Source organism: Amblyraja radiata, chromosome 7 (assembly GCF_010909765.2).
Source record: "Amblyraja radiata isolate CabotCenter1 chromosome 7, sAmbRad1.1.pri, whole genome shotgun sequence".
NCBI lineage: Eukaryota > Metazoa > Chordata > Chondrichthyes > Rajiformes > Rajidae > Amblyraja > Amblyraja radiata.
The window spans coordinates 49,937,126-49,952,068 of NC_045962.1; the positions used below are offsets into that span (position 1 = coordinate 49,937,126).

General features: G+C 43.4%; 1 protein-coding gene across 1 annotated transcript in view; it reads left to right on the forward strand.

The window, feature by feature from the left end:
• tspear (thrombospondin type laminin G domain and EAR repeats) overlaps nucleotides 1–14,943 on the forward strand; it is a 55,220-nt gene that overhangs the window by 16,605 nt on the left and 23,672 nt on the right. The window contains exon 6 of the mRNA XM_033024444.1: nucleotides 6,465–6,596. Coding sequence (XP_032880335.1) covers nucleotides 6,465–6,596 — 132 coding nt within the window. The remainder of the gene's footprint in view (nucleotides 1–6,464; nucleotides 6,597–14,943) is intronic.

Below are 14,943 nucleotides of genomic sequence, written 5' to 3' on the forward strand. Positions count from 1 at the left end.
TTCTCAAGCGGCTGGCTAATAACATTTCCATTAATTATCTTAGGTTATTTTACTTTGCTGAATGTAATGGATAGATATATCTTTTGGCTGACATAATAGCATTTCTTTATAGCATTAGGGTTTTCATGGAGGTTTGATACCAATGCTGCAAAATTCAGATTGATTGTTCCAGTTTTGCAAAGCAATGAATGAATTTGGCAAAGCAATGAAAGGTGTGTTTGCCCTAAAATGGTATTTAGAAACATAGAAACAAAGAAAATAGGTGCAGGAGTTGGCCATTCGGCCCTTCGAGCCTGCACCGCCATTCAATATGATCATGGCTGATCATCCAACTCAGTATCCTGTACCTGCCTTCTCTCCATACCACCTGATCCCTTTAGCCACAAGGGCCACATCTAACTCCCTCTTAAATATAGCCAATGAACTGGCCTCAACTACCTTCTGTGGCAGAGAATTCCAGAGATTCACCACTCTGTGAAAAATGTTTTCCTCATCTCAGTCCTAAATGATTCCCCCCTTATCCTTAAACTGTGACCCCTTGTTCTGGACTTCCCCAACATCGGGAACAATCTTCCTGCATCTAGCCTATCCAACCCCTTAAGAATGTTGTAAGTTTCTATAAGATCCCCCCTCAATCTTCTAAATTCTAGCGAGTACAAGCCGAGTCTATCCAGTCTTTCTTCATCTGAAAGTCCTGACATCCCAGGAATCAGTCTGGTGGACCTTCTCTGTACTCCCTCTATGGCAAGAATGTATTTCCTCAGATTAGGAGACCAAAACTGTACGCAATACTCCAGGTGTGGTCTCACCAAGGACATGTACAACTGCAGTAGAACCTCCCTGCTCCTATACTCAAATCCTTTTGCTATGAATGCTAACATACCATTCGCCTTCTTCACTGCCTGCTGCACCTGCATGCCTACTTTAATGACTGGTGTACCATGACACCCAGGTCTCGTTGCATCTCCCCTTTTCCTAATCGGCCACCATTCAGATAATACATTTGAAGTATGGACACGTTCACTGGGTAAAATGCAGCAGGTGAAAATGCAGGGATTGCCCAGTGGACATGTGTTGTGCAGGCGGATATGACATCAGTCAGCATGCAGTGCCACCACTGTCATTTCAAAGGGCAGCACCCCAACAGGCATGCTCTCTCAGCTTTTTGTCTGAACATTAACCAAACTACAAGAAGAATGGGGTGTTCAGTGAGTGCTTTTCCCATCTGAGTCAATCCCAATGAGAAACAATGATAATGACACCCATGTTTCAGGAGTTTATTTTATTGAGTTTAGTTGAACGTCACGTGTACCGAGGTACAGTGAAAAGCTTTGTGCGTGCTAACCAGTCAGTGGAAAGACAATACATGATTACAATCGAGCCATCCACAGTGTACAAATACATGATAAAGGGAATAACATGAATAACATTTAGCGCAAGATAAAGCCAGAGGGTCTTCATTAAGGTAGATAGTAGTTCAGGACTGCTCTCTAGTTGTTGGTAGGACAAGCATTTTTTAAATTCTGTCACTGTTCTAGTCACAAATGCAACCTTAGAGCATAGCAAAATGCGCTCGGCGGCCCACACACTTTGGTGAAGTGCACACACTGGGAAAGCAGTGCTACTGCATGAAATATGTTGCTTTGGGAGCTCACTGCCTGAATGTCATTGCATAAGCCTAGAGTCACACAGGGCGTAGAATTAGAGAGATGGAGTTGAACGTCAAGATGAGTCACTTCCCCCAGGATAGCCGGGTGTAATGTTACAGGAACAGTCATTCAGGATTACAAACTAATCACATGGAGTTGGGAGTTCAGATCCCACAACAAATCATTTGCATTCCGTTCATTAAATTAATCTAAAATTAATAAGATAGTGACGTTAATAGTGACCATAAAAGCTGTCAGGTTGATGTAAGAAGGAATGGTTCACTATTTTTCTTTGGCACAGAGATCCAGCGGCTTGCCCCATTCCAACCTACATAACCCAAAGCATGTCAATTATTTCTATTTTAGAAACCAAATTTGAATGTCATTCACTTGTTGTTACACATGGACACAGGCTGTTTTTGTAATTTGAGAGTCTATCAAAGAACTGATAATGGAATACTAGTGGCCAGAGGATCTGGGGTGACGGAGGAACTGAAGGAAATCCACATTTGACAGGAAATGGTGTTGGATAGACTGATGGGACTGAAGGCTGATAAATCCCCAGGGCCTGATGGTCTGCATCCCAGGGTACTTAAGGAAGTGGCTCTAGAAATCGTGGATGCATTGGTGATAATTTTCCAATGTTCTATAGATTCATGATCAGTTCCTGTGGATTGGAGGGTAGCTAATGTTATCCCGCTTTTTAAGAAAGGCGGGAGAGAGAAAACAGGGAATTATAGACCAATTATCCTGGCATCGGTGGTGGGGAAGATGCTGGAGTCAATTATAAAATATGAAATAGCGGCACATTTGGATAGCAGCAACAGGATCGGTCCAAGTCAGCATGGATTTACGAAGGGGAAATCATGCTTGACTAATCTTCTTGAATATTTTGAGTATGTAACTAGGAAAATGGACAAGGGAGAGCCAGTGGATGTAGTGTACCTGGACTTTCAGAAAGCATTTGATAAGGTCCCACATAGGTGATTAGTGAGCAAAATTAGGGCACATGGTATTGAGGGTGGAGTGCAGACATGGATAGAAAATTGGTTGGCAGACAGGAAACAAAGAGTAGGGATTAACGGGTCCCTTTCAGAATGGCAGGTAGTGACTAGTGGGGTACCGCAAGGCTTGGTGCTGGGACCGCAGCTATTTACAATATACATCAATGATTTAGATGAAGGGTTGCAAAGTAACATTAGCAAATTTGCAGGTGACACAAAGCTGGGTGGCAGTGTGAACTGTGGGGAGGATGCTATGAGAATGCAGGGTGACTTGGACAGGTTGGTTGAGTGGGCAGATGCATTGCAGATACAGTTTAATGTGGATAAATGTGAGGTTATCCACTTTGGTAGCAAAAACAGGAAGGCAGATTACTATCTAAATGGTGTCAAGTTGGGAAAAGGGGAAGTACAACAGGATCTGGGGGTCCTTGTTCATCAGTCAATGAAAGTAAGCATGCAGTTACAGCAGGCAGTGAAGAAAGCGAATGGCATGTTGGCCTTTATAACAAGAGGAGTTGAGTATAGGAGCAAAGAGGTCCTTCTGCAGTTGTATAGGGCCTTAGTGAGACCACACCTGGAGTATTGTGTGCAGTTTTGGTCCCCTAATTTGAGGAAGGACATTCTTGCTATTGAGGGAGTGCAGCGTAGGTTTACAAGGTTAATTCCTGGGATGGTGGGACTGTCACATGCTGACAGGATGGAGCAGCTGGGCTTGTACACTCTGGAGTTTAGAAGGATGAGAGAGGACCTTATTGAAACATACAAGATTATTAAGGGTTTGGACACGCTAGAGGCAGGAAACATGTTCCCGATGTTGGGGGAGTCCAGAACCAGGGGTCACAGTTTAAGAATAAGGGGTAAGCCATTTAGAACGGAGACGAGGAAACACTTTTTTCTCACAGAGAGTTGTGAGTCTGTGGAATTCTCTGCCTCAGAGGGTGGTGGAGGCCGGTTCTCTGGATACTTTCAAGAGAGAGCTAGATGGGGCTCTTAAAGATAGCAGAGTCAGGGGATATGGGGAGAAGGCAGGAACAGGGTACTGATTGGGGATGATCAGCCATGATCACATTAAATGGCAGCGCTAGCTCAAAGGGCCTATTGTCTATTGTCTATTGAAAGAATAGCAACAGAAGATAGTCGGCTCCAGGATATTCCCCTGAGAAACTCCTGTAGCAATGGTCAATGGTTGCCATGAATCCTTATTCCAGCACTTTGCCTTCTACAATTACTCCAGCACTTTGTATTCTACAATTACTCCAGCACTTTGTTTTCTATGCAAGATTCCAGCATCTGCAATTCCCAGTGAGTCTGAAGAAGGGTCCTGACCTAAAACGTCGCCCATCCATGTTCTCCAGAGGTGGTGCCTGATTTACTAACTTCCAGCACTTTGTGTTCTACACAAGATTCCGGCATCTGCAGTTCCTTGTGTCTCTAACCCACGGCAATGTGGTTGATTCATCTCTGGCCATCCATTTGGCTGTAACGGAACACTATGAGAATCCATGGAAACTAGATGAACTGTTAAAGGGTGGTCTTAGAAGGGGCAAACACACAACCAACCAGCTGATCATGTAGGAGTGCTGTCCCACAGACTAGCCAAGCAACAGTGGCTCAGTATCACAACCATCCCAGATCCCTCCATCCCCATTCATGGCTTGTTCTCCGTTCTGTAGGATAGACATTGAAGAGAAAGTGGCATCATGCCTTGGCATGGACTATGGACTTCACGATATCTCATTACATCATCTAAGATGGAAAGGGTGCAGAAAAGATTTACAAGGATGTTGCCAGGAATAGAGGGTCTGAGCTTTAGGGAAAAGTTGAGTAGGCTGGGACACTGTTCCTTGGAGCGCAGGAGAATTAGGGGTGATCTTATACAGGTGTTAAAAAATCATGAGATTAATAGATCAGATAGATACACAGAGTCTCTTGCCCAGAGTAGGTGAATCGAGGACAAGAGGACATAGGTTTAAGGTGAAGCAGAAAAGATTTAATAGGAATCTGAGGGGTAGCTTTTTTACACAAAGGGTGGTGGATGTATGGAACAAGCTGCCAGAGGAGGTAGTTGAGGCAGGGACTATCCCATGTTTAAGAAACAGGTAGACAGGTACATGGATAGGACAGGTTTTGACGGATGGACCAAAAGTGGGCAGGTGGGACTAGTGTAGCTGAGACATATTGCCGGTGTGGGCAAGTTGGGCCGAAGAGCCTGTTTCCATACTGTATCACCATGACGTTATGATTCTAAGGTATGGGCAATGGGGATCTGCCTGTGAACTACTCTCTTTGACTCAATGTGCAAGATACACAGATTATGCTGGGCCGAGGGGAGATTTCATGTGCTCAACAACACCAGCACTGTCCACGTTTCCCTCGTTGTAAAGGTCAAAGCAGATTGGGCTGAGATGGGTGATGAGAGATCAAACCTAGTCCTACATATGGCAGCTTAACACAAGACATCCACTCTCGAATTGTGTGTAATACATAGTTTAGATTCAGCTGAAGGGCCAGAGCTGCTCAATTCAATTAGGTTTACAACCTGTAACTCTGCGGGCTGGCATACCCCTCATTCAACATCAACATGGGGCTACCAGGTACTAAACCATGACAGATCCAACAAACTCTCCCTTCTGTGCGAGATGAAGAGATCTGATGATAGGGTCTCAACATCATAAATGCTGAGTTCACCCATGTGATTCATTCACTTCATGTGTTAATGTGTAATCTCTGAGCACACGGAGACAGCAAGGAGTTCTGGTTACAGTGCTCAAACCTGTTTTGTCCAGAATAACTCATGTTATAAATAAATGTATATTTATTTGATGTTGCACTAAATGGGCCTGTTAAGTTGTTGCAAAAATGAATTCCATTGGTAATGTCCCAGTATGTATGACAATTAAACATTCTTGACACTCTTGACCTTCCCTAACCACGTCGCTGGCCGAATGTCTTTTAGACATTGTTTTAGACATAAATTAATGCCATAAGAAATAATGAGTAAAACATCTTATTTCTCTGTTTCCCTGTCACAGTATCTCTTCGCATGGTTCAATGTCACATTTTCTCAGATAACACTCTTGCAAAGTACTTTGGAATCTTTCATTATATTAGACGTGCACTGAAAATACAACTATCATTGTTAATGACAATGTGAACATAGGAAACTAGATGGTAAACAAGAATGCATGGACATTTTGTAGTACAAAGGTGGTGCATGTATGAAACAAGCTGCCAGGGGAAGCGGCAGAGGCCAGTACAATAATACCATTTAAAATACATCTTGGTCTGCATGGATGAGTTGAGCCAGAGAGCCTGTTTCCATGCTGTGTTCGTCTATGACTCCATTTTGATGTTGTAAGAGATAATCTGGAAATACCCAGCAGATCAGACAACAGTTGTAAAGATCAAAGTATAGTCAATGTTTCAGCTGGTGACCTTATTTTTACAGTTGAAACACACTTGAAAAACAAACTAAGTTAACAAATGTTTGAGAAAAAATTCACTTACATTTTTCTCAGTGGATAACTTTTAGAATCATAGTTACAGTAGATAGGATGAAAAGCAGCCTTTTCACCCAGCAAGTCCATGCCTACCAAATTGCCCACCTGAGCTACTTCCATTTACTCGTATTTGACCCGAGCACTCTATAAACCTTTTCTATCCTTGTGCCTGTCCAAATGTCTTTTAAACAGTGTAATGGTATCCGCCTCCACCACTTTCTCAGGTAGCATATTGGCTCTCATGAGAACAGTGTTGATGACTTGTTCCCGGTTGCTGTCAATGTTGCTGACCTCCTTTGTCTTGAATTCAGAAGCAGAAGTGAAGGTGACGGTGGGGAACCATCCTCCCTGCACCGAGACTCAAGTCAGCCGCCTCTGGTTTGATGTCTTCAACAAAGGCTTCTTTATTTGCGATGGGAAGAATTGGGTATCAATCTTAAAAGGTAAGAACAATTTGTATGAAAGGAACTGCTGCATTACTTGAAGTGTTGCCTTTTCCCAACGTTGTCAATAAAACTAATAGGGTACACAAAGATCTAACTTGTTTCTGAATGTGCCTAGATGGTGCATAACCATGAAGTGCCACATTGATGCCAATAAAACAGCCACAGTAACTCCTACAAACACCAATGAGATACTAACCAGGCCTTCTGTTTTCTGAAGGGTTTGTTTAATATATCTTGATTGCGACACATTCATTGCTCTTGTTTGAAATAGTGTCATAAGATCTGACCCTCATGCAAATCCTCCTGATAGCACTGACTGGCATTTAGTTTCTCATTTGGTCAAAGGCTTCTGTGTAGGTAATCCACTGTAGCGAGAACCCGGATTTTATTGGCAACCTTCTGGAATAGAACCTGAAGCACAACTCTCTGACCCAAAGGCAAAGGTGTGGCGAACTGAGCCACACCTGAGCCAAATCTGAGACTCAACTTTACACTTTAGACTTTAGAGATACAGCACGGAAACAGGCCCTTCAGCCCACCAGGTCCGCGCCGACCTGCGATCACTCCATACATTAGCACTATCCTACACACAAAGGATAATTTACAATTTTTACTGAAGTCAATTAACATACAAACCTGTAATTCTTTGGAATGTGGGAGGAAACTGGAGCGCCCAGAGAAAACCCATGGTGGTCATATGGAGAACATACAAACTCTACAGACAGCACCTGGAGTCAGGATTGAACCCAGGTCTCTGGTATTATAAGGCAGAAACTCTATCATTGTGCCACCATGCAAACCACTAGTTCCAACTGAATTAGGGCCAGGAGAACCATCGTAGTACCATGCTGCACTGAACTCCTTTGTTGCCTTTGAGTATTCAAGAAATCACCTCCAAAGCTTTCACTTCCTGTTGAATCTTTTACTTACTTTGATTCCAGAAGCATAGAAACATAGAAAATAGGTGCAGGAGTAGGCCATTCGGCCCTTCGAGCTGCACCACCATTCAATCTGATCATGGCTGATCATCCAGAATCAGTACCCCGTTCTTGCTTTCTCCCCATAATCATTTGATGCATTAGCCCTAAAAGCTATATCCAACTCTCTGGAATACTTCAATGAATTGGCCTCCACTGCCTTCTGTGGCAGAGAATTCCAGAGAAGCAGGCCCCCATTTGGCTTGGTTACTTCAGCATGGGTTTAATTTTAAAAAATGAAAATTTTTCTTAATACATATAGAAATTGAGGTATCCTGTAAAACAATGTTTAAAAATTTTCACTTATCTTTAATTAAAAGAGACAGTATTTAAACTGAAATTAATAGAAATACAATGGTAGAAAAGTTGAAACTGGGAAACTACTATACAAGTCACAAAGCTCACATCCTGTATCAAGCACTCAACCCCCATCTCTCAGGAGATGGACAGAACCCCAAATCTCACAGGTCTCCAGTTCTTCACCGGTGTGCTACGGATAATGAAGGGTCAGTATGGAGCAGATACAGGCAGCCAATTTATGCAGAGTAAAACACCACAAAGAGCAGCAAAATAATGACCAGATCACCTTTCTTTTATGAAACCATCTGAAGGATAAATAATGTCTAGACCCCTAAACAAAGTCTTAATTGACATAGTGACATGGGATTATTTGGATTCTCCTGAGGTACTCCATTTTGGCTGGTTGCTTTCCATATTTTTGATTCTTCCTTGACTGCAAGACGGGAAACAGGATGATTTAATTATTCCAATTTATTCCTATAACCTTCAGTTGCATTCCTGGGCAGATATTTAATTTTGTTTCTACTAAAAGAAGTTTTAATTGCTCCCACGTTGACATCCTAATACCCTTTCTGGTTACTATTGTCCCAGGTTCAAATACTTTCTTCTCTTCTCTGACTCTGATTGACACTCAATAATGGTTGCCTTCATGGGTCCCTGCTTCTGTGCTGATGGTTTAAGATAATTGGGACTGCAGTTTATTAAAAAGACAGTACAATAACTTGGAATTAAATGTTAATCAACTGGTCAAAGAGCGAGGTCTAAAGCATAACCGTAAAAGAGAAGGGTGAGGCGAAGATGGACGTAATGTTCAGGGGAGTGAATTCTAGAGAATTGGAACTAGGCAGCTGAAGGCATTGCCAGTGATGGAGTGAACGAATTGGATAAGTGGCCAGCATTGGAAAAGTGCAGACATGCTGGAGGATTGTAGATAGATATTAGAACAGGAGTGGCTGAAGGGTAATTTCAGCAGAAGACCGAAATTATTGCCATCAACCATGTGTTTGTGATGTGCCAGCACACAGAGGCTACAAGGCATGCACAGTCACACCAAACTCTGTGCAAGACTCTTGAGACAATGGTCTCAAGTCATTAGGGCAGCACAGTGGCACGGCGGTAGAGTTGCTGCCTTACAGTGCCAAAGACCCGGGTTTGGTTCGATCCCAATTAACCCGGGTTTGGTTCGATCCCAACTAACCGTGCTGCCAGTACGGAGTTTTTATGTGCTCCCTGTGACCACCTGGGGTTTCTCTGAGTGCTCCAGTTTCCTCCCACATACCAAAGACATGCAGGATTGTAGGGCATTTGGCTTCTGTAAATAGTCCCTAGTGTGTAGGATAGAACTAGTGTATGGGTGATCATGGTCGGCTATGGCCTCGGTGCCTGTTTCATCACTGTATTTCTAAACTGAACTAAGCTGAACAGAATTCTACCAGGTAAGTGAGCCCCGTTGAGGGCTGCCTTGGTGCCAGTTAACGGGATTTGCCATACCACTATGGTTGGAGAGCTTGAGGCATTATCTTCTCTTGGTTGCTCCTTTTACGCATCAATATAACAAATTCAAATCCTCCTTGCATGAGATGATCAACATAATTTGCCTGACATACCTAGCCTCACTATTTTTGTCCAACACCACCACCCTGTTATTGACTGTACCCCCCACAGGTTCATTGCCTTAAAGACCGTCGTCACTTGAATCAACACCTGAATGAGTTGCTTCATTCCAAGCCTACCTGGTGGATGCTAGTGACCTTCCTACTCCATGATCCTCAATTCCAACCCCTATGATACCCAGGCCCTGTCTTTATTACCATCTGCCCTAGTCTTTACAATCACATTCTCCAACCCCCATGATCGTGTGCTCCAATGTCCCATGACAACTACCCCAACCACTACATCCAGTGCCATTATTTGCTTGAACCCTGTCATAGTGATTTTCCCCAAACCTTTACGATCATCTGCCCCAAATCTCGTAAACGTGTGTCTGAATACCACCCTTGGTCATTTGCATGTAGTCATCTATCCCAATTGCTCATCAGATGATCGGACATCTTCCCCAATCCTCTCTGTGATTGACTCCAAACACACTCATCTCCAAATTCACTTCCTGTTGTAGAGGTTGGTGTTGGGAATGAGGCTATATGACCCATTGAGTTGATGCCCAATCTCTAGGTAATCAATCCACAATATTCCTGCACTTATTTCCCTGCGACCTACTCTTTCATGTACGCACCGACTCCACTCAAATTCTCCTGCCCCACAGCCCCACATTGTCCTATACAGGGACACATGACAATAAACTCACTTGATCTGTTTTGTAGTAAATGCCTACTATTTTCTGTGTGCTTAAGCAAAGCAAGAATTTCATTGTCCTATACAGGGACACACAGGGCCGGTGCTAGGAATTGCGGGGCCCAATTAGAAAACTGATGGCGGGGCCCCTACTCTAGAAAAGTAAAAATTTATGTATGTTTATATTTCGTGTAGTTTCGGGAATTTTAAGGCAAGCTGGTTGGTGATTGGATGCAACCCCCTTAGAGACAGCGTTTGATTGGCCGCCAAATAAATTTGTCAAATCTGTAACAAAAATCGCTGGTCGGTGCGAACTCAGTGGACTATCTGGTTGTATCTCCAAACTAATCTGGTTGTATCTCCAAAGTAATCTGGTTGTATCTCCAAACTAATCTGGTTGTATCAACCAGACTATCTGGTGGTATCTCCAAACTAAACAGTATAACATGCAGGTACATTCATTTAAAATTAAATTCAGTGCTTATTTCACATGATTTCTCACTGTGTAAAGCTCAATATCTGACCAGTTTCTGTTTAACACGTTTGGTCTGCCGTGAGCATTTTTCGTTGCATCTCCCCTTTTCCTAATCGGCCACAATTCAGATAATAGTCTACTTTCCTGTTTTTGCCACCAAAGTGGGTAACCTCACATTTATCCACATTATACTGCATCTCCCATGCATTTGCCCACTCACCCAGCCTATCCAAGTCACCTTGCAGCCTCCTAGTTTAGAGGGGTTTAAACGGTTTAGAGATGTTTAGAGGGCTTCAGATGGGTTCAGGTGTGTTTACAATTGTTCAGAGGGGAATAGAGGGAAATAGGGGGGCTAGAGGAGTTTTAGAGGTGTTCAGAGGGTCCCAGAGGGGTTTAGAGACGTTATAAGCCCCCCGTGAGAAATTGTATTTCTCTGAAATTGAAGATAGACATAAAGCTGGAGTAACTCTGCAGGACAGGCAGCGCAGCGACTTTAGAGAGAAGACCCTTCTTCAGACTAAACTGAACTCTCGTCGGTGAGATTAGTTGTGATTGTCTGAAGAAAGGTCTCGACCAGAAACGCAACCCTCTCCCCAGAGCCCTTGCGCGTCCCGTTGAGCTACCTTCAACTTCAGAGCCAAACAAAAAACACAGAGTGCTGGAGGAACTCAGCGGGCCAGGCGACTGCCTCACCCGCTGGGTTTCTCCAGCATTTTTGTCTACCGCAAAACGTCAATGATTCCGGGAATGCCGAGGCGACAGTGTGAGAGAGCTAGAGAGAGACGAGATGGGGAGCGGGAGAGGGAGAGAGGGAGGGAGAGAGCAAAACACAAAGAGACACAACGTGGGTCGGTAGGTGAATGACTAACCTGCACACCAGGAAGAAGCCCCTTCTCGCGCTCCGGGGCCCTCACTCATGATGGTGAGTTTAAAGAAATTCTCAACGTGTCATCGATCTACATTACATCTACATGTAATTGTGTTTTAAACAAGTATTAATGACGCCGCGTGAATTTTATTCAAAGGAACACGACGTTATTAATACTTGTTCAAACACAATAACATTTACTGAGGAAGGCGGATGGATGCATTGATGACATGATTGTATAACAACGAGTTAAGTACTTGCTGATAAGAAGTGCTAACAGTACTAGTTAACACATCGTTTGTGTCTGATGGCCGTGCAGCGGTTGTTATACACAAAGATCCTATAGTGGAGCTCTGCTAGAAGATCTTTGGTTATACATGTTCGTTTAAAAAAAAAATCCGGATGGCGAATTAAAAAAAACTTTAGTTAACAAAGAGAATTCGTATTTCCATACGAAGTACGGAACATTAGTGCGGGGCCCCCCTAGGCGCGGGGCCCAATTGGGAGCAATCGGTCAAATCGGCTTAAAACCGGCCCTGGGGACACATGACAATAAACTCACTTGAACTTGAGCTTTCAGCCAATGAACCTACCACTGAGCATATTTTTGGAATGTGAGATGAAACCAAAATATCTGGGGTGAAACACAGAGTCACAAAGTACATGCAAACTCTGCACAGACAGCAGACAGAAATCTAGAAGATAATTAAGGACACAAATGGTTAAATTGTAAATTTGTCAGAAGTTAATGGTATGAATAAGCAGAGAGGTAATGGGCAATGATCTAAGTTTAAGATGCAGGGTATTTATTTATTCCTAATAGTGCCTCTGCCAGTAAATTGGGAGTACACCAAACAAAGCCAATTCAAGCAGAAAGTGATTGATTCAAAGAGCAAAGGAATCTATGGCAATTGCTCCCAGTAAAAGAATAGCATCAAATCACCTGGAAAAAAAGCAGTAAGAAGAAGATAGTTGTGTTTTGTGTATAATTAATCTCCATTATTTAGAGCAGTTTTAACACCAAGGTTGAATGACAGGGGAATTACCCACTCAGCTCCACTGGGCTGTTACGTTGCCACTATTTGAGAGGCAGACTTTAACTTGTTCATTCGGGCAATTTACATCTACAAATTGAAGATCAAGGAAACCCATGCCTGGCCCATATAAGAATCAACAGGAATCACTAGGCTCACCTTTCTGCAGTACTGTTAAAAGGAGCAGTTTGCACAACTAACACTATGTCAAAATAAATGTGCCATTGTTTATCTATAATTTTCTATGTATATTGCTAACAATGGTTAAAAAAATGGTGACACAAATTGGGCTTCCTGCCAAAGTCTGGAAATAATTACTTTGTGGGTTGTTAAACTATCTCTTAACACAGCCCTAGGATCTTAAGATGTTACAATTCGGCTTAACTTTGAGGTGAATATTTAAATGAAATCCTCTGAATGCAACCTGCATGCAGAAACAACCAAAACTTTGAATTGTGGCTTTTCTTAAAAGCGCCAGCCCAGCTCTGTGGATTAGGTGGAGAGCTTTTGATGATGGAACTGGTTGGATCTATTGGATTACACGGAGAAACCAGTGTTGTGTTTGTGCAAACACATGGACACACAGACCTGGGGCAGGGTATCGAGCCCCTCTAAATGGGCCCATTTGTTATTTAGCCCAACAGCTATCAAAGTGCCAGTAGAGGCTTAATGGTGTGGATCTTCTTTCTGAACCGGAAAGCCATGGGTTTGTGCCTTTCTGCTTCAGAGGCAAGAGCACATTGGCACAGTTAGCAGAGCTGCATCCTTACAGCTACAACTAAGGTTTAATCCAGTGTTGTGTGGAGTTTATTTGTTCTGCAAGGGTTTCTCCTTTTTTTTAAATGCAAAATGCTTTTATTCAAACAAACACAGAGTAGTAACAAAAGCAAGACTGCCATTGGCAGTTTATAAACAAACAGTTATTAAATTAAAACAATTAAGACAATTGGAGTGAGAAAAAGAAAAATAGAAAACAATGGAAATATTCAGTACATCAGAAAGTACTTGGGATTGAGGGAATTAACGTTTCACAGTAATGGTTTTACATCGGGACTGCGGTGAAATTAATTATTGGCAGTGCGACCAAAGGTCAGCAAATGTGATACTGTTGACTTTGTGTCACTACAAGAGGTAATTTTCAACTCTAATCTGGCCACAACTTTCTCCTGTATTGTGGGATTTGCATTAGCACATGGATTACATTTGAAAAAAGAGCACAAACAATCTGCTGAAGGAACCCAAGAGAATGATCACATTTTGGGTCAAAACCCTGCATCAGGACCCAAAATTTAGACAACTCCATCCACAGATGCTGCTCGACCCGCTGAGTTCCTCCAGTACACTGTTTAATGCACCAGATTCAAGGATCTGCACTCATTTTATGACCTCCTGTCATCAAGAAAGGCATATAAAGGTCACAATCTCTTTTCTTTTGAATTCAACTATAGTTGAAGCAGTACCACCACCATAGTAATTCATATCTTGCCTTATTTATTGTATTGTATTGTATTGTATTGTATTGTATTGTATTGTATTGTATTCAAATTTATTGTCATTGTCTCAATTAGAGACAACGAAATGAATTTTCCTTACAGGCAGTATCATAAAAATAAATAAATAATAAATAATAGAACATATTAAAAATAAAATTGAATTAAAAAAAAGAAAAGCACAAACACAGAAAGTCCACGACACAACATGACACAGTGGCACCAAGGTGAGGAAGGCACCATAGTCCAGCCAGCCTCCCCTCCGATCTTCCCAGATGTTCATCCGTGGTCTGGGCCTTCCGAGCACCTGCAGTCGCCGCACCGGGCGGCCCGATGTTCAGGCCCTCACGCCGGGCTGGTGGAACGCCGACGCCGATCCCCGACGGTGAACATCCTCCTCCTCAGCGGCCCGGACCTCCTGATCAGCCGCCTCCCGCAGCCCCCGAGTCCGCAGCTCCCGAGTCCGCAGCTCCCGAGTCCGCAGGCCGAGCCGGGCGGAGTCGCAGGACCCCGCGTTTTTGATCAGCGCCGCCCGCGTTGGGAGCTCCGCAAACCGCAGCTCCATGATGTCGGTGCAGCAGGTCCAGCACTCCGGGCTCCAGACGGCGATCCCCGGTAAGGCATCGCCAGCCCCGCGATGTTACAGCGCTGTCCCGCCGCTGCTGGAGCTCTGGTCGATCCCGGCAGGAAAGGCCGCGCCAATCCAGTAGGTAGGCCGCTGGGGGGGTGAGGACGCGACTCGAATAATAGTCGCGTCCTCTCCAGGAAGCGACTGAAGGACGGTATCCCCCTTACCGTGCCCTCTTCCCCCACATAAAGACATTTAAAAAAACATAAAAACACACTTTAACATAACAAAAAAAACAAAAAAACAAAAAGATACCGGGCTGAAGGTGGAGGCAGCTGGC